The sequence below is a fragment of the Bemisia tabaci genome, chromosome 3, assembly GCF_918797505.1.
Source record: "Bemisia tabaci chromosome 3, PGI_BMITA_v3".
Taxonomy (NCBI): Eukaryota; Metazoa; Arthropoda; class Insecta; order Hemiptera; family Aleyrodidae; genus Bemisia; species Bemisia tabaci.
The window spans coordinates 54,797,839-54,820,568 of NC_092795.1; the positions used below are offsets into that span (position 1 = coordinate 54,797,839).

General features: G+C 38.4%; 1 protein-coding gene across 1 annotated transcript in view; it reads left to right on the top strand.

The window, feature by feature from the left end:
- The window catches only part of SLO2 (slowpoke 2), a 318,661-nt gene that overhangs the window by 278,343 nt on the left and 17,588 nt on the right, over nucleotides 1-22,730 (top strand). Inside the window, exons 10-23 of the mRNA XM_019045466.2 lie at nucleotides 812-976; nucleotides 1,565-1,765; nucleotides 2,299-2,516; nucleotides 5,997-6,146; nucleotides 7,166-7,395; nucleotides 7,762-7,890; nucleotides 9,280-9,424; nucleotides 16,076-16,138; nucleotides 17,181-17,286; nucleotides 18,153-18,397; nucleotides 19,317-19,451; nucleotides 20,188-20,299; nucleotides 20,974-21,159; nucleotides 22,438-22,569. Of these exons, the coding sequence (XP_018901011.1) occupies nucleotides 812-976; nucleotides 1,565-1,765; nucleotides 2,299-2,516; nucleotides 5,997-6,146; nucleotides 7,166-7,395; nucleotides 7,762-7,890; nucleotides 9,280-9,424; nucleotides 16,076-16,138; nucleotides 17,181-17,286; nucleotides 18,153-18,397; nucleotides 19,317-19,451; nucleotides 20,188-20,299; nucleotides 20,974-21,159; nucleotides 22,438-22,569 (2,217 nt within the window). The remainder of the gene's footprint in view (nucleotides 1-811; nucleotides 977-1,564; nucleotides 1,766-2,298; nucleotides 2,517-5,996; nucleotides 6,147-7,165; nucleotides 7,396-7,761; nucleotides 7,891-9,279; nucleotides 9,425-16,075; nucleotides 16,139-17,180; nucleotides 17,287-18,152; nucleotides 18,398-19,316; nucleotides 19,452-20,187; nucleotides 20,300-20,973; nucleotides 21,160-22,437; nucleotides 22,570-22,730) is intronic.

Genomic DNA, 22,730 nt, shown 5'->3' on the forward strand with positions numbered 1-22,730 from the left:
GCCTGCATTTTTCCGCCCCCTTCTAATTCGTTAAGTGAACGTGCCGGTGGGGGAGGGGTGTATGAGACGCGTTCACTCGTGTTGGGCACATTTTTTGTGAAAGCCCTGTCAACACTAACAAAAGTTCAAGGAACTTTACGCGAAAGTTAAGTTCCGCAAACCCCGCCCTTTTTGGACAAGGCCTTACATTCACAACAAACGAACGAAAAAATTATGAAAGAACAAGCATAAATGTAGTTTAATAATTTTAACTTTTGCCGCTGCGCCGACCGCCCTGTGTTTGGCGCAATGCGTGAAGTAGGTATTCATAAAGTCTTGTAGCGCTATGCGTTTCACGCCGACTGCTGCTGACCGCAGTGTGTTTGACGCAATGCTCGAAGTATTCATGCAGTCTTGTAGGCGCTATGCGTCTCATGCCGACCGCTGCTTCGAAGGCTTCTCCTTTTCATCTCAATCCTCATCATCATTGCTCTCTGCGCCGCTCCGCTCAAGGTCAAATTGCGTGTTTGGTTTCTCTCTTAACTCGACTAATTAAAGGGGTTATCTCTTGTATCACCGAAAGACGCCAACATTAGATGTTTATTTTCCTGTTAATCTCAGGAAATGAGAGATTTTGTCACATTTTCTCGTTCGTAATTTATTTTCTGAATCCGATTTTTTTTTTTTTTTCTTTTTTGATACCTACATTCTAAAAGATTGCAAAACTTGCCGCTCCCTACATTTTGCCGCCATGAGCCGCGGCCCATATGGCCACCTTCTTAATCCGGCCATGATCTAGACTGTAATTAGGTGCGTTTGTGTGTTTTTGCAGTTAGAACAATTAGCTTTCACGTGGATGGAGCGTCAGAAATTGGGTGGATCATATTCATCTCACCGTGCTCAATCTGAAAAACACGTGGTCGTGTGTAGCACAACCTTGCATGCGGACACGATTATGGATTTCCTAAATGAATTCTATGCTCATCCTTTATTACAAGTAATGATTCGTTACTTAATTAGCATATGTTCTTACTCTCAAATTAGACATTACTGCTTGATATTTTTCATTTTTGGACTCGAATTTCGGAATCTCTTGCAACCATAAGCATAAAAATATTCGTAGTGTTTGATAATAAACACGCTTATCAGCATTTTCTTCGCCATTTATATCCTTTCTCTAGACTTATGAAGGCAGTCATTATATTTTTCCTCCATTTTCATTTTTTTTTTTTTTGAAAATTTCATCTGCAACCTTTTCATTCGGAGTTGCTATCCTTTCAACTCTTCATTGAGAAAATTGTTAAATTATCACGAAAGTTTTCATATGCCAAGTTTGTCTGGATATTTGGCATTTATTGAAGGTACCTTTTCAATCATCAAAAGTAAGTTACCTAAATTCTTACAGCTCTGAACATTGAACAGTAAGCAAACCAATATTCAACAATAAAAATACTCCTTAGTGTTGATCTCAGTGCATTTTTATTTGCCTAGCTTGAGGAAAACAGTTAATCGGTCATTATACGTAAAATTTCTTGATATTATAAATCTCTTAAATATTTGAATGTAATTTATTCCCCTTTTGCAGGATTTTTATGTAGTACTCCTATCTCCGATGGAATTAGATACCACTATGAGAATGATACTCCAAGTGCCGATTTGGGCACAAAGAGTAATCTACATTCAAGGTTCCTGTCTAAAAGACAACGATCTTTGTCGTGCAAGGATGAACGAGGCTGAGGCTTGCTTCGTCCTTGCTGCTAGAAATTACGCTGATAAGACTGCTGCCGTAAGTATTTATCAAAACTCCTTTAGACTGTTATAGAATCAAAATTCGGGATACTATAAAATATTCAACGAATTTTTATGATACGTTATGAACTTCTACCTATCGGTTTGTTCTGTCTCTATTTTTTTTTAAAAAAAAATAAACAAAATACACTGATATTGCGTCTGTTTCGCTGAATCATTTTTTAGTTCTACAAAAATATCTTAGGCCTTATCTTTGCACTACATTTTCATGGAATATTTGGACGCATTCTGCCAAACGGAACTATGTGCATTAAGAAGTGATCCCTGGGACCCATAAGAATATATGCATAACAGGGCTCACTTCATAATGCACATAGTTCCGTTTGGTAGAAATACATCCATTTGTCCCAGGGAAAAGTCTCACTTGTAAAGCCGGAACAAATATAGACTAACTCGACGTGATAGTCGATGAAATATTGATGAAAAATATGTCCATGGTATTTGTACAATATTTTTTGATTCTTCCGAAAAGCTATGCCAAAGTTAATATATAATTCTGTCTTGTCCTAGGACGAGCACACAATTCTTAGGTCTTGGGCTGTGAAAGATTTTGCTCCGGATGTGCCTCAATATGTACAAATTTTCCGACCGGAGAACAAATTGCACGTCAAATTTGCTGAACACGTGGTATGTGAGGACGAACTGAAGTATGCATTACTAGCCAATAACTGCACTTGTCCTGGTGCCTCAACGTTAGTTACACTTCTCCTGCACACCAGCCGAGGGCAGTAAGTAACGTATTCGATCGATTATCAGTTCCGCACATACAGGGTGTTCCAAAATTCTTGCACCACCCGTACTACACACCACCGCTGTGACTTTTGAACAAATTGGCCCGCTGCATAATTAAGCTGGAGCAAAAAGAAGAGTCATATCCAATAAAAAATGGCGCAGAAATCACAATGAGTGCATTGGAAAAGTCTTAGATACACTCCTGATTTCACAATCTGCGTGGGAAATATGTGTTTTTTAGGCTTCCCGCGCTTCAGAAATGATACTTCGGCCCCGGTGCACATTTCCCAAGAGAAGTCGTTCCATCCAACCCTTGCGCACTAGGATGCTACATAATATTCAACATGGCCGATGCCGAACTGCCAAAACACACGTAACGATACGAGATATCATCAAACGGCGTGTTTATATTTACACTTTCCTTGCTTTGATGAAGACCATATCGACGGCGTAAGTCCGCAATCACATATCTTGTTTGTGATGTCTGAAAATCTCCGCCTCTATGTTATTTTTTAAAGGGAAACAAATTGACATCATTCCTTGAAGTTTTTGCAGAAATTTTTTCATACAGAGAAGAAAAATCACGGCAGTTTTTAAGAATTGCCGTTGAGTAGTTTTCCGTTTAAAAAATAAAAGTATGACAGGAAGTCTCCGGCCTCGCAAACCGAGTTATGTGATTACCGACTTACACCGTCGATATGGGTTGCTTGCTCACGATTTGGGAGGAAGCGTCAGATATATGTCGAAAATTGTGTAGAATTTTCGTGAACAAGGGTTGGATGGATCGACTCTTCTCACAAAATGTTCACCTGTGCCGTAGAATCGTTTTTGACACGGAAAGTTTTAAGAAATTTCTTACGCAGATGGTGATGTTAAGACTGTGTATCGGACTTTCCTGATGCGCTCAACGTGATTTTTGAATCATTTCCATGAGAAATATCTCTTCTTTTTCCTTTAGCGGAAGTTTGCGACACGCTCATTAAGTTTTAAGACTTGAAATTTCGTGAGAAAGGTGCGCAAGGTGACGTCGATCGATGCATAGTACGGCCTACTGCGGGTCGATTATTGACATTGATCGACAAAGCTATAGACAAAAAAGACAAGGAGGGTATGGAGGGATCCTGTTGGTGGAAACGGGTGGTTGCTATGAACAAAATGGGTAGGTAATTGACTAACTAACGACAACCGACGCGACGGGAGACCCGATTTTTTGTCCATCATTTTCTCCCTTAGTCTATAGGAGCCACCCATCCCAACTAATAGGATTGCTCCATATCTCCTATGTCTTCTTTGTCTATCGCTTTGTCAATCAATTTCAATATACAGTCCGCAGATAAGTTATGGCAGTACCGCTATGCGTTCAAACGCAAGACCGCCGATCCTGTTTTCGGTTGATCCTACGTTCCTTACGTATGTCTCGTAAGTAACTTGGTGGAGCGTGCTAAGTGCAGTACTTTTCAGATATTTTGTGCTGCTAAGACCGATAACGACCTCAGATTTCAAGAATTGTTTTTCCTTGCGTCATCACAAAACGTTCTCTAAACATTTCATTCCAACTTGTAATTTTTCCCTCGAAAAACTCGATAAGTGCGGACGTTTTGAACTACTGCATTTGAAATACGTCTCATCATAGATATCTCTCCACTGAACCATGCAGACTTCCTTTCTATTGTTAAAAATCAATGCTGACGTAAGCTCTTGAAGCGCACGAAAAAAAGAGTTCATTTATTTCAAAGTGAAGGTACACGCTGTTGTGGATTGGCCCGTCGGCCCCCGATAAAAAAACTCAACATTGTTAGGATTCCGTTTTTATCACGCTTTACGAGATATTTTAATTTTAAAAGTATGAGTAGCAACTAGACGCTTACAAACAAAAAGATGCATTTATTCATGCTCTCAGCTTCAACGAACTTGCCGTAGATAACAAAAAAACGAAAAGTCACATCGAGAAAATTCTCTTCTTCAGAAGTCAGATCGTAGGAACTTCTAAGTGAATGAGAGAAGGGTAGAGGTAAAACAATCTCAAAGAATATGAAGCTCCGCAGTCTCGCAAGAAATCATTCTTTCTCAATGTTTGAGAGATATTAATGGGCCTGGTGCAAGGTGCGGTTATCTGCGTTTCGATAAGTGACTCCAATGACTTTCACAAAAAGATTGATGCCGATATTATTTTAACAAATCTTGAATTCACCTCCCAAACTCAAAGTAGGCTGTGTCAGGAACCGACCCATTTATGGGTCGGTTCAAACGGTCACTTTTGCGCGGGAACGGATCCAGTGCGTACTTGTGACATCACCGTGCATGACGAACCTGGTCTCTTCATCAAGCGGCTGCCAATTCCTTAGGGAGAAATACATTGTAAACGATGAAGAGACCATGTTTGTCATGTACTGTGACGTCACGAGTGTACCGGATCCGTTCCCGCGTAAAAGTGACTTTTTTAAAAAACTGAATTTTCAGGCGTTTTTGAGTTGATTTTTTGGGGGTTTTTCGGTGGTAAAAGCCTCCGGGATAATTCTTTTGTCATTAGGATCCTTAGTTCCTTTGATACAAGCGATTTAAAAAAAAAATGTGCAACGGGTCCATTCCCCGTACTGTCGGTCGTTTCACCAAAGCAACGTCCACGGATCATCCATGATGTTTTCATATCCATGGAACTAATATCCGGCCTGACGGATACTGGTTCTATTTTCAAACTCAACGAATGCCAATTTAGGTATCGAAAGTACATTTGAGGCTACTAGTTCCAAAGTGTACAATGTCCATTTTGGTCGAAATTGAGTTAGGAATGAATTCTTGATCAGCCATTAGAGGAGAATTGGAAAATAATTTAATTGTGTGCCAAAACAGCCAAAATCCTTTTTAATTAGCAGTATCAGAAAGGTAAGTTGCAGCGAAACGTACAGTATTAAAACAGTTTTTTGCGTTTCTATGATCAACCACTTTTATGGACATTGTACACTTTGGAACTAGTAGCCTCATTTGTAGCCCATGGCTCAACTGTCAAACGTTAGCTGATGACCGAGGATCATCGACGTTCATAGGACTTCGTAGGAAAACGTGCCGGCAAACGCAACAACATGGCGCGCTGTGGGAGTAAGGCAAGTCGGAGCGCCTTCAATATTTGCGCACGCAATCCGGACATCCATAAAGCACGAATAGTTGTATCCACACGATCAGTTCAAAACCCTGACGAGCCAGTCGTCGGTGACTTGAACTGATCACTACTCTTTCCTTTTCCATGTTCTATAAACGGATCATAATGTCAGTTTTGTTCTCTTTCTTCAAAACAAATACCGCTGCATGGCAAGTTTAGATATTCCTCTTAGTAAACGAAAAAATACCCAGCGTTATTCACGGGTTTCACTTGATTTTCAGAGTGTCTGCAAGGCAACTACCTAAGATTTTAAAAGGGCATATTGTGTCTGAACAGTCATACAGAGGAAATTAATGATTTTCTTTGTTTTCTGTTTCAGAGAAGGGCAAGTTTCTTCTGAAGAGTGGCATAGGCTTTATGGCCGGTGTTCCGGCAATGAAATTTACCATATCTCTCTGGCGGAAAGTAGGTTTTTTAGTGAATATGAGGGCAAAAGTTTTACGTATGCGAGCTTTCATTCACATCGAAAGTAAGTTAATTTACCCAGACAACAATCACACCCTCAAAATCTCAAAGCACCACATACTAGTATATTCATAATGCATATCAAAGTATCGATGTCAAAGTATACAAATAATTCGAGTCTTCCTAAAAAAACATAGAAACAATGCCAACATACCTCGCTGCAACTTTCAAAATTGATGATTTGGTTGAAAAAGAAGAGCAATAAAAGAAGTTGGTTTTGTGGACTGGCAAAGAATGTCTTCCTGGGTTATGATTAAGCTCAGCAAGTATCAAAACAATACCATATATATTTACGGCTAAAATTCTCCGACCTAAGTAACAGTGATCGAGATAAGTTGCGATTCGATCGGAAAATGTATTGCGATTTTATCGAGGTCGATTTATTGCAATATTATTAGATAAAAAATTGCGATTTCATCACATAAATTTGCAATAAAGGCGTGACTTTATCGACGGCGATTCGTCGCAATATTATCGAGCGAAAAATCGTGATAAATAGAGATAAAATTCCGATTTTATCGAACACAATTTTATGGAAATAAAATTGCGACAAGATTGGGGATTATCGCTCAGATGTTGATGATCCTTGCGATTTCTTCGACAAAAAATCGTAAAAAAATGTCTACTTAATTTCAAAATATCGCGATTTTTCCGTTGACAAATATTAGTTGGGGTTCTTCTCTAGGCTGACTATCTTTTCCGCACGAAGTACATAAGTGGTAATTTTTCCGATTATCGTTGCCGCACAAAGTCATTTCCATTCATTCATCTATTTGTGTTGCCTTATGTTTGAGATCTGATTTGTGCGAAAATGATTTTGCGCGGCGACGATGATCGGAAAAATTACCGCAAATGTACTTAGTGCGGAAAAGATATTCTGCCCCTCTCTACCGTCAAAATTATTTATTTCCGTTATATGTCCTACCGATACCTCTGTAAAATAAATATGTTCTACTACTACTACTACCACTGCTACCTACTACTTTCTACTGTTACCGGTAAAATGTTCACGACTTTTTCCAGGTACGGCGTTGCGCTTGTGGGCGTGAGGCCGGCAGAGCTGCCTGAATTCTATGAAGATACAATTCTATTGAATCCTGGTCCTAGGCATATAATGAAAAAATCCGATACGTGTTATTATTTAAGCATAACAAAAGAAGAGAACTCCGCATTCATAGCTTCGAATAAAAATGGAGCCATCAAGCCACCAGACATCACAAACGAAGCATACGCATCCAACCCTGATAAGACTGGTGAGAAATAGCAAGTTCTCTCCTTCATCAAATACGTGACTCTGAAACGAACAAAATACGAATGTCGGAAAGTAAAGAAATGACTTTTTCGACTCCGGAATCACTGGCAGAACTGTATTTCAATCAATTTTTTTTTATTTTAAAACAAATTTCCGATTAAAAAAAGAGTAAAAAGTCATAATATCCGCCCATGCTAAAATGATCACCGACAGAATTGTAGAGAAAGCATGTCTTCAGTTTTGATAATCACATAAAGTGTGTCCTGTAAGATGTACTCCGTAATTATCCGTGTAATCCTGTAATCTGTGAGATGTCCCTGAATTTTATAATTCCTAACATATTTTTAACTTCTTATTACCGTTTCAGAGATCCAAATCACAACTAAAACGGAATCGGAAACCAGCGAGCCGATGACTGGCAACCATTTAGGGGTTCCCAAGTCAACAGACAATAATCCAAATTTTCTGAGCCCAGAAATCCTGAACCAACGAAGAGGTAAATTTAGCTACGAAAGACTCGACGAATTTTATTTCAAGTACACTACTTAATGCTCAACTATTCATCGTTAATGGTTTTTAGCCAACCTATGAGTGTCGTCTTTAAGATCAAACAACGGATGGGAACTGCAACATAATACCGTCCTTTTTTTGCAACTGAGGTTTCTTGCGAAAGAATAAGTACACACACCGGAATAAAGCTCAGAGGCATCACGGCGTTCCGACGATCTCAAAAATTTGAACGAAGAATTCTGCAATTTCCGGAATTTACAGCCAATTTTTAGAATTTTGATATTTGGCGCGATTGAGAATGTGAATTTTGCGAAGTGGCAAATTTCGACTTATGTCGGATGCTCATCGGTATTAGCATTGTAATTGGAAAATCAGCGGAGAAATGTCCTTTTTCATGTTTGATGACGCGAAAAATTCTAGGAGGCTGGAATTTTTAATATGAGGGAAGTATAATTCATGATCTCAAGATCCCTCTGTAGGATTTTCATTTATTTGAGAAAGAATTTCCAAACAGTAGGTATCTAAAATCCTTCAATGCACCATACTTGTGTCAAAATATGAGAAAAAAAAGAGAGAAGAAAACGCGATAAATTTCAATCAAAAATTTGCTAGTTTACATCGAGAATTTTACTGCAATGAGTTGGATCATTATAAATCACGAGAAGGAGGGGATCTCTAGTGACGACAGAAAAGACACTAGTTATTGGGAAAGATTGTCAAGGATGAAACTCTCAAACAACGTATCTTGCTTGCAGTGTTTAAAAATCTCTGTTGCTACTTTATTATTTTAAAGGAGAACAAATCTACAGCATTCCTTGAAGATTTTTCAGAATTAACTTCGCACGGAGAAGAAAAATCAGGGACGTTTTTAACGATCCACCAAGTAGTTCTCTATTAGAAAAATAAAGCACAACAGGAAGACTTCAACGTCGCAAACGGAGATACGTGGACCGGTAGTTTCACCGTCAACATTCATCGAGCCATGAGAATGAGATATACAGGGTTATTCAAAAGGCACGCACCAGTGGCCATAACTTTAGTTCTAATTAAGATATCGATTTGCGGTTTGTGACGTTTTTCCTCATATTGAGAGGGAAAAGTTTTTAGGTACTTCTCAGTTTTTTACTCCCTTTGGGGGAGGGGGGAGGTGCAACTCGAACATTTCGAATGGTCACCCCCGTCATGGCCAGTGGTGCGTGACTTTTGAATAACCCTGTATGATTTGGATTACCGAGAAGGCGCGGTGATACAACTATTCGTGCTCTCCAGAACGCGTGAAGTATCAAATCAAAATGAAGGCGTTTATAATTCTGATTGGGAAGTTTCAACATCGGTGTACTCCTGAGAAATGAACTATTTTTTTTTTCTCTTGAAGGGAGTCGGAGGCCAAGTATACTGCCGGTGCCGGACATGTTCACGAGCTCAACATTGAACATGGTGGTGGGTCACCAGGACACGGAGGACAGCGAGGACGAGATGGACGACGACGTGCCGTGGAGATCGCCCAGCGAGAAAATAGCGTAAGTATCCGTCCGTCACGCCCTCCCCGCCTCCAAGTGTGTTTATATCTCATGTTAGTTGCACTCATAAGCGTTTACTCCGGCTCAAACTGCCCCAACAGCTTTCGTGTTCCTTGCTCCTCTGTTTAACCTGCACGGAAAAGCATTTCCTTACATCGTTAGTGAACCCATTAAAATTACGCACCAAACAAATATTTGTCGAACGAAGATTAGTGATTTAATACCTACCGAGGGCTTTCGCCGCACAGTGGATCGAGTCAATTGGAGAGGTCGGACATAAAATATTTGACAAAAACCGCGAATTTTGATGTTTATTTCGTCACATTTTTAAGATAAAGGGGTGCCGCTAGAGAAAAATTTCACGAGAAAACCAATGGACCCACTGTGAAAACCATAAAGTTTTATATAAACGGAGTTATAAGCGTTTAAAGTTTCCGAATTTTGTCCGACCTCTCCTATCGACTCGATCCACTGTGCGCCGCCCGGCAACAACGCGGCCCAACTCCCAGAGAGCGCAGCGCTCTGTAACACCCGTTTCGCGGGCTCCTCTCCTTCAATCTGAATAAAGCGAGCTAATATGGCCAGCGTTAAGCAAAAAGAAAACAAGCTACATCAGTTATTGCCAATTTTTTTTTTAATTTAATTGTTCATTAAAAACGGTTGTGCGGATTTTTGTGGAAATTTCAATGAATTTTCTCCACATTACGAGGCAAATTCTTCAAAATTTTCAAAAAAATCCGCACAAACGTTCTCTTGTAAAAAATTAAATTTCTCGGTTAAATTTGGCAATAGCTGATATCGCTCGGTTTCTTTCTGCTAAGCGCTGTCCATGTAGGGGCTCTACTACTGATAGCTACAAATATCATGAAAATTCGCCCGCGGCAGATCTGTAGCTCGAACTGCCCCAGAAAATGAACATTTACATCCTTTAAATGGGAGAATTCAGCCGAATCAAGGCGAATTTCTGCATGAACCAAGAAGATACTTGATCAACACCTGGTCTGATTTTACCTTATGTATAGACCATGCCAATAAGGCAGAAATAATGTGTGGTTTTTCTCATCATTGGAATCAGTTGCCTCTGATTGATAGTCAAATGAACACATATTCAAACTGTTAAAAAAGGAGAACCAACAGAAATCTTTAAGTCCTCTGCTCCTTAGCTGAAGAATCCTATCTCTGATTTTACATTTTCTCTCCTGGAGTTAGTCATTATGTATGGTTAGGTTAGCCGAACAAGCCTTCCTCCAAAACTGCTGATCTAATATCTTCCGCATACAATTCTCTTTTCTCTTAAAATCAAGGAAATGTTTTTCCATGCAGTTACCCTGCCATAATTTAGACTGTCCCTATTAAAAATCATAAATTAATGGAATTAGGAGGTATAATTTTTGAGTACATTGTCACCAAATTGACGTCATATGTATGTCAAAAATCAGTTGTCTGGAAGTTCCCATAGGTTTAGCTGGTTTAAACTCGCGATGGGAAAATAGGTTTTATCAGGATCAAAAATAATTTTCCACAGTATAATTATGTTACAGGGGATGAAAGTATCATTGCATCGTGTAATGAAAAGCTGTTCAATTAAATTTCACAAGCGACGCATTGCGTTTTAAGTTGCAATTATTAATTACGCGGCGCCTGAACAGCAGTAGTGAGGCATGAATAATCGATAATAAATATCTCCCCATTTGAAACTGTGGTAAATAATCGATTATTAAGGCTTTCGTTGCGAACGCCCTGTTTACCAATCTTTTTCCATTTTTTTAAATGGCAGATCAATCAATTTATCGCAAAGCACGCCACGCCATTGCTGAGCAACCGTATGGTTTTTACGCCCGTTAAAGTCCCACCGCGTGTAACCTTACAATACAGGTTGTGTCGGAAACCTGTCTCACAACCCCTTTTAACCTTTTTTGAATACGTGCGGAAAATTACTCCTCTTTAAAATGCCGACGATTCGACCTATTTCCGACAGGCCATTGGGAGGCACGAAGAGACTAGGGCAACTGTTTATTCTTAGAACTTCAAGAATATCTCCATTTTCTTCTATTCTCTGTCTATTTGATGTTCTGTGTGATTTTTCCGATTTCATGTTAAGTGTCATACAATGTTTCAATTCATCGACTTAATTAACTTATGTTGAATTATCAACTACAAAAATATCATATAATGAATGTTTGTTAATGTAATGGGCAAGACTGTCGAGCAATCTTAAGAAATGTTAAGTGGCATAATAGTAACTCACACATTTGTTACAAAGCTAGTTCATTTATTCTGAAATTTTGCACTAAACTACGGTTTTTCACTGAGTCCTGCAAAATTTTAAATTTATCATAGCTACGGTTTTCTTTTTCCTTCTCGATAAAACCGATAGGTCCTTATTTCCTCTCTTTAAAAAAACTACTGTCTTAAAATTGTATCAATTTTCCATACCCTGTGCAAATTTTTTTGAATCATTATAATTTTTTCTGACAGTATGGCATAGCTATGATTTTAATTTATTGAACAAAAGATAATCCCCTTGAAGGTTTTAGGACACTTTGTCAACGATTTTTTGCCCGCGCACCTTTTTTGTCCAGTAGTTTACGCCCACACGTAAAATTAGCAACAGTGACTTGGTCCAAGCGTTGTATTTTAGTCGGTATGTAAAATTATATTGACAATATGGAAATGAGAAATTAAGAGAGAAGGAGGTGTTGTTATGGTTGCCCATTTTCTAAATGAAATGTTATTACTTTCTCCTTTTGAATCATCTTTTTAAATTCTCATTGGTGAATATTTGGTTTTATTTCTATCCTTAAAATATTCGATGTACATTATACCTTATATATGTACAGGTACTTTTTTTTATTTTTTTAATTTTTTCTTTACGAAATTATTACTTCATTTTGAAAACATTTATATTTTTAAAACGTGACAAATATTTGTAAAACCTTTTCCGAGCGACATTAAGCTCAATGAGCCGCAGTTGTGCCGACAGAAACTGCAGAAATGAATAAAAGAGGGGAAAAAACTAAGAAGCACGCAATCTTCCGTTTTAACCCATTTGTACATCGATCTTATAGAGTCAAATATGTCAAATTTTGAGCGTTTGGTTGCGCGTACACCTCGCTGCAGCCCAATAAAAGCGCAACATGTAGAAGAAAAAATTAAAGTGCTTTGGAAATCATTAAATTTGACACGGAACCACCAATATTTAAAAAACACACATTATACTATTATTCTCCTTTGATAAATTGATACATATTTTTTCCCATCAATTTAAATGAGAATAATCAATGCAGAGTGTGCAAACATTTCAAAATCATGAGTTAAAAAACGCTGACTATGCGAGTATAAATATTAAAGCCTAACAGAGCGGAGCGGCGTGCTGCCAGCGCGAGAGGCTCACTGGCGCCTACAAACCTAAGTGGATACTTCACGCATTGTACAATGCTTGAAGTATCCACTTAGGTTTGTAGGCGCCAATGCGCGTCTCGCGCTGGCCGCCCGCCCGCCGTGCGGCTGCGCCTGTAGCAGCTATTTCACAACAGAGGTGTTGCACAGTATTATACGAAATTGAACAATTAAGAATGACAGGCATCCTTTGAAAGTACAGATCTTTCCTCGCAAAATAAATCAAGATACTTATCGTACACACGAAAAATCTAAGATCCTTTAGCTGAGACAATTATAGAGGTTTATCCGGTTCAGGTTTAACAATGTGGGAATTTCTTGAAAGATAATTAAGTCCTGTTACACTAAAGAGGTGTATAGAGTTTTTGTGAATTTTGTCTCATGGAATTGACGCTCCCTCATTTTTACCAAAACTCTCCACTATATATTATTCTCCGTTGGACCAAACAGACAAAACAAAAAAACAAGCAAACCCTCATTCTTCCAAGACATTATACATTTTCATTCAAAAACGTCGTGAGCAATTGTCGTTTGTATTTACATGTGCGCCAATTAACTTTGGGTCTCAAATGGCACGTGGACCGAAACTCCCGTGCCGAAAAAACGCTTGGACATAAATTACTGCGAAAACAGGTGCGCGGACAAAAAATCGTCGACGAAATGTCCTATAACCCTCTTGAAAAATCTTGGAATTTACCATCCAAGAAAAATTACGGGAAGTATGTTTCGTAAACTGTTTTTAGTGCCCATCTTGTAAGTGCTCGGTGCGTTCAGAGTGTAGCCATTAGACAATCTTCGTCTTATAAATCTATCCACGAGTGCAAAAATTCTCATGTAATGAGGATATGTTTTAGCATGTTTGAACCATAATTGATAAGCATAAATTGATCGAGAAGTAGAAGACCTTTAAGAGGATGACCCATTTTTAGGGCTCCTTATTTTATATTTTAACTATATTAAGAAACAACCTAAAAAATGGGTATTAAATGTTCGTTGAATGGTTTTGAATTCTTACTAAGGTGCACTCTAAGACCTGTCGGACCTGTTACGTTCCGTCTTTCATGATGTAATCCGAGATGCTTGGTGTTAGAGTGTGACGAATTGAAGATTTCACGGGTTCATTCAACGACATTTTATATTAATTTTCTGACTACTGCGAAGGATCTTTTCCATCCTTATTAGAAAAAACTGATCTTCGTAAGGGCCTTGGATATGTTTTTGTACATAAGAGACACAGGCAACTAAGTCAGCACTGGGGTAAAGATGCACGAAAATCACGTTGCGTACATTATAGAGGCTAACCTTCGCTTCTTAACGTATACAATTACATTGGTAGTATCTGGATTTTGAAAGAAACACCCCGCCAACTTTCCTTCTCCTTAGCCACGAGTCACCAGTACAGAATAAAACGGAACCAAAATTTTGTGTTAGCATGGAAAGTACAGCAAGAAGTAACGAGCGTGTAACCTCAAGGTGAACATGATGGTCTCCAGCGTATGAGAAATATATGCCGGTAAATTTGAAAAAGTGTGATATGGAGTAACTTTTGACTTGAAAATCAAGTTTCCGGTCAAAGTTTGCCATCTGGGACCAAGTTTCATAAAAATCGATCGAACACGAGAGCCGCATATCGTACGATGAGTAGGATTCTACTCAGCGATAAGCGATACCTGTCAATTTACACACTTCAAAGCGCCTTCAATTACGTTTGATACTGTGCAATACTCCGGTGGCCGAATAGTTGCTTAGAGCGCCTTCAAAGAGTATCGCTCGGACTTGACTGACGGCAGAAGATCACGATTCCCGCTGCAAGGACGCAAAAGCGCGTGCGCTGTCACACATTTTCTCATTACTGACGGTGCGATAAAAGCTCACTTTGCGACGTTGCAAGTTTTTTTGATGCCTATATTTAATGCGGGGAACGAATATGAACACTGTATAATCTGCCATGTTTTCTTTTCTTCCAAGATATGACGAAAAATATTATTTTAATTTTTCATTCACGTCTATTTATGCTTCCCTTAAAAAGGGAAAATATGTATGAGTAGGAACCTTTGAATGAGCAAAAGCGAATATGGAATTTGAAGAAGAAAACGGTCACGGAGAGCTAAAAAAAGCACCGAAACAAACAAACCGATCAGCAGTGTTATTACCAGCTTGCCTTTGCGCTTTTGCGTCCATGATGTTAATATCATGAAGTTTAATTATATTCCCCTGTAAAAGGAACAAGAAAATAAATACATGAGTAAAAAATCCAGCAGTTTTAATACCAAAAAGTTGAAGAATCGTTGGAAGTTGAATATCGGGGTCCAAATTAGGCGAGAGCACATCGGTTTTGAACTGAACTGAACAAGACTAGACCTCCCGATTGCAAAGCTGGGTAGTTTTGAAGGCGCTAAGATAGCATTTTAGGCCGCATCCGCCATATTTGTTTTGCGGGTTTTGAAAATGCGCTAAGCAGTGGATTTGAAAAATTTCGCACACGAGTCAACACGATTTCCGTGCGACTTTACGGATCGAAGGTCCCCTAAGTTGGCTGTATCTCTTGTACACAACACATTCATTGGCTGAAACAGAAGAATTTCCTTCATTTTTGCAAATACGTTACTTTTGTCGATCGGGAATGATAAAACTCTCTGTTCGTAGTATCCTGGGAAGCACCATTGATTCTATTGATTAGGCTCCGAACAAAAATGCTAATTTTGTAAAGTATTCCCATGATCGAATAAATATAAAATTTCTGTATTCGTCTCAAATTAAAAGAAGACAAATTATCTCTAAAATTTTCGCAGTCAATTTTTCTAAATAGAATTCTAAAAATTTTGCGGCGTTCTATTTTTCCACGGCAACCTTTTTGAAACTCCCGTTTTGAGCAATATCATTAGAGTGTAAAACCAGACTTGGAGGATTTCGAAACGATAGAGAAGAGGTTCAGGTATATGTTTAAATTTTGACGGGAGCAATTTGCAACTTATAATTCAATGCTCTATCATCCTGTAAAGTAAGACTTCAAGGATTTTGGAACTTAAGAGGATAAGAGATTCAGGTCATGTTTAATAACTTGGCGGGAGCTAATTTTAACTGACAATTCGATGCTTTTCAGTATTATTTAAACCCGCCTCCAAAAAGAGGTCTATCGAGCCACCACTTTGATCGCACCTTGATTTCTTAATCGAATGCAGCATTTGTTTGCATGATCACTGATTTTTGTGATTTGATGTTCGTTTTCTTTTCTCTTTCTCGCACTTTCAGTCTTCATATCAGTTCTGAAGGCGAAGATTATATAACTCCCGTTTGGCATGCTGAGTGGGCACGGTAAGGACGATTTCATATGTAAATAGGGCAGAGGCGGATCCAGCAAATTGGCAACGCCGGTATCCCTCCATTTAAAGCTACGCTAAATAATCGTTTCTCGTCGGAGCTCCTGGCCCCTCAAGAATCGATACATTTCCATGAGTTTAAATGGAGAAAACACAATGTTGCCAATTTGCTGAGTCCGCCAATGATAAGGACCTACCAACTAGTTGCATGCGTAGCGCTGTTCAACCCTGTATTTTCTGTTATTTTTGAATGATGATCTCGATGTGTGAACATCAAATTCAGCGGTTTTTAACAAAAATCAATAATTTTAATTAAATCCACGCGTGGCTGCACGGTAGACAACATATTGTGTTGAGGAGTTGGCAATGCACTGGAGATGAAGATGACATTCCAAATTCTGTCGGAGCTGAGGGTCTTTAACGTATTGAGCAAATAACAGTGTTACACATACATCTTTAAGCTTTCTATTAATGAAGTGGACTATTTTTTATTCACGGAAATGGCTTTCTTTGTTCGTTTCGATACTGATTGGTTTTTTTTTTTTAAAAAAAATTATTCAAGGATTTATGAAATTAATATACGAAAAAAGAATCTACAAAGGTAGCAAAATCTGTCAGTCAAATTGATAGAATGCCAATCAGAGGAGGCATCGTTTCCAATCAAAACTCGGCAATACGGGAAGGAACAAATTGATAACATTTTGCAATAAGGAACCACTATCTCTGGCTCTTCCATAAAAGGACGTATCTGCATGGGGAAATGAATTGCATATATTTTGTTTCTAAAATGAGCTTGAAGAATGTTTCCTTATATCAAAATTTAATAAACATAGTTACTTTCTCTTTTGGCTACTTTGACTGCATAAGAGATCCATCATGTTTAGAAAAGTTGTCACTGTTTTCAACACTTAATAACTGATTTCAAAATAGATCGAGAAAAAAAAGAGGGAATGGAGGGGAAATGAAGTGTGCCACCTCTTTGTCTAACCTATTCGTTTTTTTTTCTTCTTTTTTTCTTCTCCTTCTTCGAATTTCAGAATTATAAAAGGATTCCCACCAGTTTCTCCATACATCGGCGTCAGTCCAACTCTTTGTTACCTCTTAAAAGAAAAGAAACCACTATGCTGCCTTCAATTAGCTCAGGTAGGTGTTAAGTAATGTTTCCAAGGTTACGATATTTCAAATTTTTTTTTGAAAAGTTATTTACATTTTATAAAATTTTGCAACTAGAAACTACTATATCTGGCTCACTTGCAAAAGCACTTATCTGTAAAGGCAAATGAATAGCGCATACGTTTGCTGTGAAATCAGCCAGAGTCCCCTATTGCGAAGTATCGTCCAGTTATCAAACCAAGCAACAAGCTACATTAGCTGGACACCAGCATGTCAAGGATAATTTGTGTAATTAAATTAAGAGGCTTTATTTTGCGCACATTTCTCTGAATTTGACAGCGCATTAATTGCAGCAGGGTCTGTGGGATCGTTTTCATTAGCAATTGGAAAGTCCAACCTCATGACGTTTTAAAGCCAATTTCTCGCTCATTCATTTATTTCGTCGCCCCTCTGACATAAGGGCGTATCTCAATTTCCATATGAGCCCTATTTTGGATATAAATCCAAGATTTCTGGGGCTCATGTCAAAATCGAGTTACGCATTTACGTCAGATGAGCGACGATTTAAGCCAATCCGGGACATCATCAAAGTGTACCGCTTCTAGTATCGCTTGCTTTTTTGGCGGTAAAACTGCTACTGGTGAGTTTACATTTGATACTAACAACAAATATTTGATCAAATTCGTGCGCGCATTCGAAGTGGGTTTCACAGCCAAAATGCATTTGAAGTTGTTGATCTAATTAGTAGACTTTTATCCAATAAATATTCCTGCTACACCTTTAGTACAAAGAATGACCTTGCAGTGTTTATTCGTCAAGTGTCAAGTCTATGTCTAATAAAAGAGTCTAATAATAAGAGAATTTAATGCGAGTCTATGCCTATGTTTCCTTTTCAGGTTTGCGAACACTGCTCCTATAGGAATGCCAACGAGTACAACTGGCAGAACAAAACAATCATACTAGCCGCAGATTACGCATCGAACGGAATCTATAACTTCATAATTCCTCTACGTGCTCATTTCCATGCCAAGACGTCGTTGAATCCAATCATTATGCTCCTGGAGCGACGGCCTGAGATCGCTTTTTTAGATACCATTTCCAATTTCCCTTTAGTTTACTGGATGCTTGGCTCGATAGACTGGTTAGTTCCTTACCCATACTGTTTCCTCTACGAAGATTCATGTTGTAAGAAAAAAATTTCGGCGGAGTAAAATTTTACCCCCATCTCACGGTGTTTTTTTGAGAGAATGCTCATCTAAAAAGTATAAAAATTTTATAAGAACGGAATAAAAACTCTACAACTAGAGGAGAGGTAATTTAAATAAAGTTACCTGAAACGGAAATTAAATATGGTACCGTCTGCTCCTGTAGCCGTCGATTTTTGCCTCGCGGATGTGAGGACGCAACACGTGACGTTATTTGCACTTTTCTCTGCTTGATGGTCGTCATGGTGGCTTGGAATTAAAGAAAATCATGAAAGATTGGAAATTCTTTCAAAATATTTTGTGAAATTTGAAGAAGCTATGGTTATGAAAAATACGGAACACCCATTTCAAGGGCGCGGTTTGCAACCCGCAACGTTGATTTTTTGACTAGACTATTATTTACAAGAATGGGCGTAATTAGCGATGTGGGTTCATTCTCATTCCTCCATACGAGATTTGCATCGTTTTCGTTTACTCTTTTTATACATTTCAGTTTCTTTGCGGTCATTTGCCTCCCCGTTTCCGAAATTCGGTTTGATTTCATCGGTCAGTCTGCAGACTGGGCGCAGTTAGTCCACAATTTAGCCGTTTTTGAGGTCATCCCGCGGTGAGGCTAACGTGACCTGTTATTCCGTGAAATGGCCGATTCTGTAAACGGGGCGTAAAAGTCACCCAGAGACTTTCAGGGAAGTCTGGTTTTTTTTACGTACCGCACGTCAACCAAGTTTCCTTCGTCATTTCATGCAGTATTGGCCTTGTAAATGAAACTTTGTAGGCGAAAATTTGCTCCAAAAAGGATTTAGCATTAACTTTACGAATTACAACAACTTGGTTCTTTTTTGTTTCGATTTTCAGTCTTGACGACCTTCTGAGAGCCGGGATCACGCTAGCTGAAAATGTAGTTGTAGTAAATAAGGAACTGTCTAATTCTGCCGAAGAGGACACGTTAGCGGATTGTAATACGATAGTAGCTGTCCAGACAATGTTCAAGTAAGGATAATCCAAGTTTAACTAATCACACAAATTAAGTTTTAAAGTTATCTGGAACTATTTCTGCAAAAATATAGATCGAAGGATACATATTCTTGAGTATTTTTTCTGTGTTTAAGCAGACGAAAAACTTTCAAAGTGGTAAAATAATCATGATTGATCACTAAGAATTAACGATCAAAACAGGATGATAGCTGATACAAGACTGTCCGGCTGCAAGTGGTCCCTAGAGAACCAATTAGCAAGTACCATATCTTTGGTAGTATTTAAAATGTAGCCAGTAGGTCTACTGAAATCGAAGTTAACACTTTTTTCCGCGTGAAATAAGAAAATAGACCTGCTTGATGTCATTCATACTTTGTAAAAATGTGATCAATTGGGATGTTGGAGCTTTAAAAGTGGCTTAAAAATGAGAAAAATATTTGCCATCACATTTAAAAATAATTGAGAAAAAATAGCTCAGAGATTCGGGAAATATGGATAATCGAATGCGAATGCCCTCAGTTGATCCTGGATGTGCTCATACTTATTACATTGTTCTGCCAAAATTAGTAGAAACTGCAGTGCCAAAAGGGAAAAAAATTATTAACAATAAGTGCGTTTTTCACTTCTGCATTAACCTGAGCACCGATAGTTTTCTCAGTGTATTACCAGGTGCACAGTTCACTTTGCATATTATAAACTGCTCTTTTTGAAATGTAATAACTCACTGACAAGATTCTGTAATGGATTTCAGGTTCTTCCCAAGTATCAAAAGTATTACGGAGCTTTCGCAGTCCTCTAACATGCGGTTCATGCAATTCCGAGCTCAAGATAAATATGCCCTGCATCTCTCAAAAATGGAAAAGGTATAATTAATTTCTTGTGAAATTATAAATCCAGCTAACTCTTAACGTTTAAACCTCATGTTTCATCATTTACGCTTAGGTGAAACTCATGGCTGATCTGTAATCTTCACGTTTATGGGGGCAGATAACATAGCTGTGTTTACCATATCAATTGTTTTGCATTTCCTCCAGTATTTCAATATATTCAGTGTCACGCAAGTTTACAGGAGCTATAATACCGAGATTTCTCACACCGTTCATTAAAGATCATATATAATAAAAAAACCGATTTTGTATAAAATACAAGTTGGTACAGAAGAAGCCCGAAACTTTAAATGTTAAAATATTTTAATTACTAATTATTAATTCTAGTTAGTCCTACATCAAGTTCTCCCTAGAAATGTTCTGTATCATTGTACAAGAAATGCGCCCCCTTTTTTTTCTATTTAACGTAGTAGGAATTTTTCAAAATGTGCGCCAACATCTTATCCTTAACTTCATCTTAATAATGATGTTAACATTACCAAGACCGTATACCGAGACGTTATACCGTAAGACTAGGAGGAGATAGGTGGGTTATTCTGACGGGTGCTGTTGCCGCATTGTATCTAATTTACTTATTTTTTCATTTGATTAGCACTTAAATTCTGCGAATTCCTTGCAATTCTTAATCATTTTTATTCCGTTGGTTTCAGCACGAGAAAGAGCGGGGTTCGCACATATCATATATGTTTAGGCTACCATTTGCTGCTGGTGCTGTTTTTAGTGCAAGTATGCTAGATACCTTATTATATCAAGCGTTCGTCAAAGATTATGTGATAACTTTTGTAAGACTGCTGTTAGGTGTTGACCAGGCGCCCGGATCTGGATTCCTGACTTCGGTAAGCCTCAGTATAGTTCTCAATGGTTAATGTTTATTTTTCAACCCCAAAAATTTTTTATACGAGTAGTTGTTCTGGCTCATGTGTCTCTGGGTGAAGGTTTTTCGACCAAAGTCGTTAATCAACTTATCAATACTTGCATTGCTGACGAAATCAACTAAGTGCATAGCAAGGTAACAAATAATTATTTTTCGACATCATCCTCCCTTAACCAGACACAACCCAGTGTAATACAGGGTAACACAACATAGAAAATAACGCTGTAATAGAGCTATTTTTTTATATCTACCACTCATAATCAGGCTCAATCCGGTGTATCATCGTGGCAAAAGTTTTTGTTAATCCTAGAAATCCTATTTCATGTAAACAGAGTGACCGGTTAGAGAGACATTTATGTTTCATTTAAGTTTTACGTCAACATCGCAAAGTTGAGTGACTTCAGGAGACAAACAGCACGATCGATTGTTCAATGACAAGTTATAGGGATAATGGGAACTTTTAACATCCAAATGAGGGATTTGGAAGACAAGAAACAGAAGTACAGTTTTAGAAATTCGAGACCAGAGATTATAGAGCCCAGCCACCCCAGCTGCAAGCCATAGCTTGGTATGCTTTTATTTCAACAGGTGAGGTACAGAAAACGACTGGGCCTCACTAAAAGCATAGCGGATAAAAACAGGAACGAAAGGCGAAGGGAAAACAGGAATCCGAAATCCGAACCATTTCGTGTTTTTCTGTGTTGAAAAAGGAAGGATGAAAATACAAATAAAAGCGTGTGCTCAGGAGCATGTCTTTGATTAAATTTGAGTTGTGCGTCTTTTTTGGTAGTTGAAGGTATTCTATCAGAATGCCAAGCGATTTTGTCTGGAAGTCATTTGACGCGGAGTGAACCGCGAATTGCGATAAGTATACATTTTTCGTTCAGAAGGGACGCGAGATAAGTGCACGCGGCCTACCGTCACTTTTAGCCCAATTGCTGGCCTCAATTTGGCTCAACTGAGCTAAAAATTTCAGAAGACGTTCATGAAGGTGTGAGACAAACACGTGTAAATCTTGAAGGTATTCGGAGCACTCTGTAGGTCCGAGTAGAATCCAGATAACTTTAAACTGTTTTTTCTTCTTCTTTTTTTTCGAAATAATAAAAACTGCATTAATGCACCTTGTCTTCCAAGCCCCTGAAAAATGACAGCTCTCAATTGATAAGAATTTAGTGTCCTCAAATTAAATGATTCCAAAGCGCAACTTGTACGTTAGCAACTCGGCGAATCTTGATTCCAGATGAGGATAACGAAAGATGATATGTGGATCCGAACATACGGGCGTCTGTACCAAAAACTGTGTTCTACTACCTGTGAGATTCCCATCGGTATTTATCGAACTCAAGATTCGACAAACATAGAATCACCTCACGTAAGTAACCCCACCTTCATCCTAAAGCATGTATTTCTGATATCAAAGCACATGAGTTATTTCCCCTGAAAAACCTTCCAGCGTTTGAATTGCATTTTGCGCATCCTCCTCTCTTAATTGTTCCGATGGGGATTATTTTTTTGTAGTGTTTTGCTATGCTA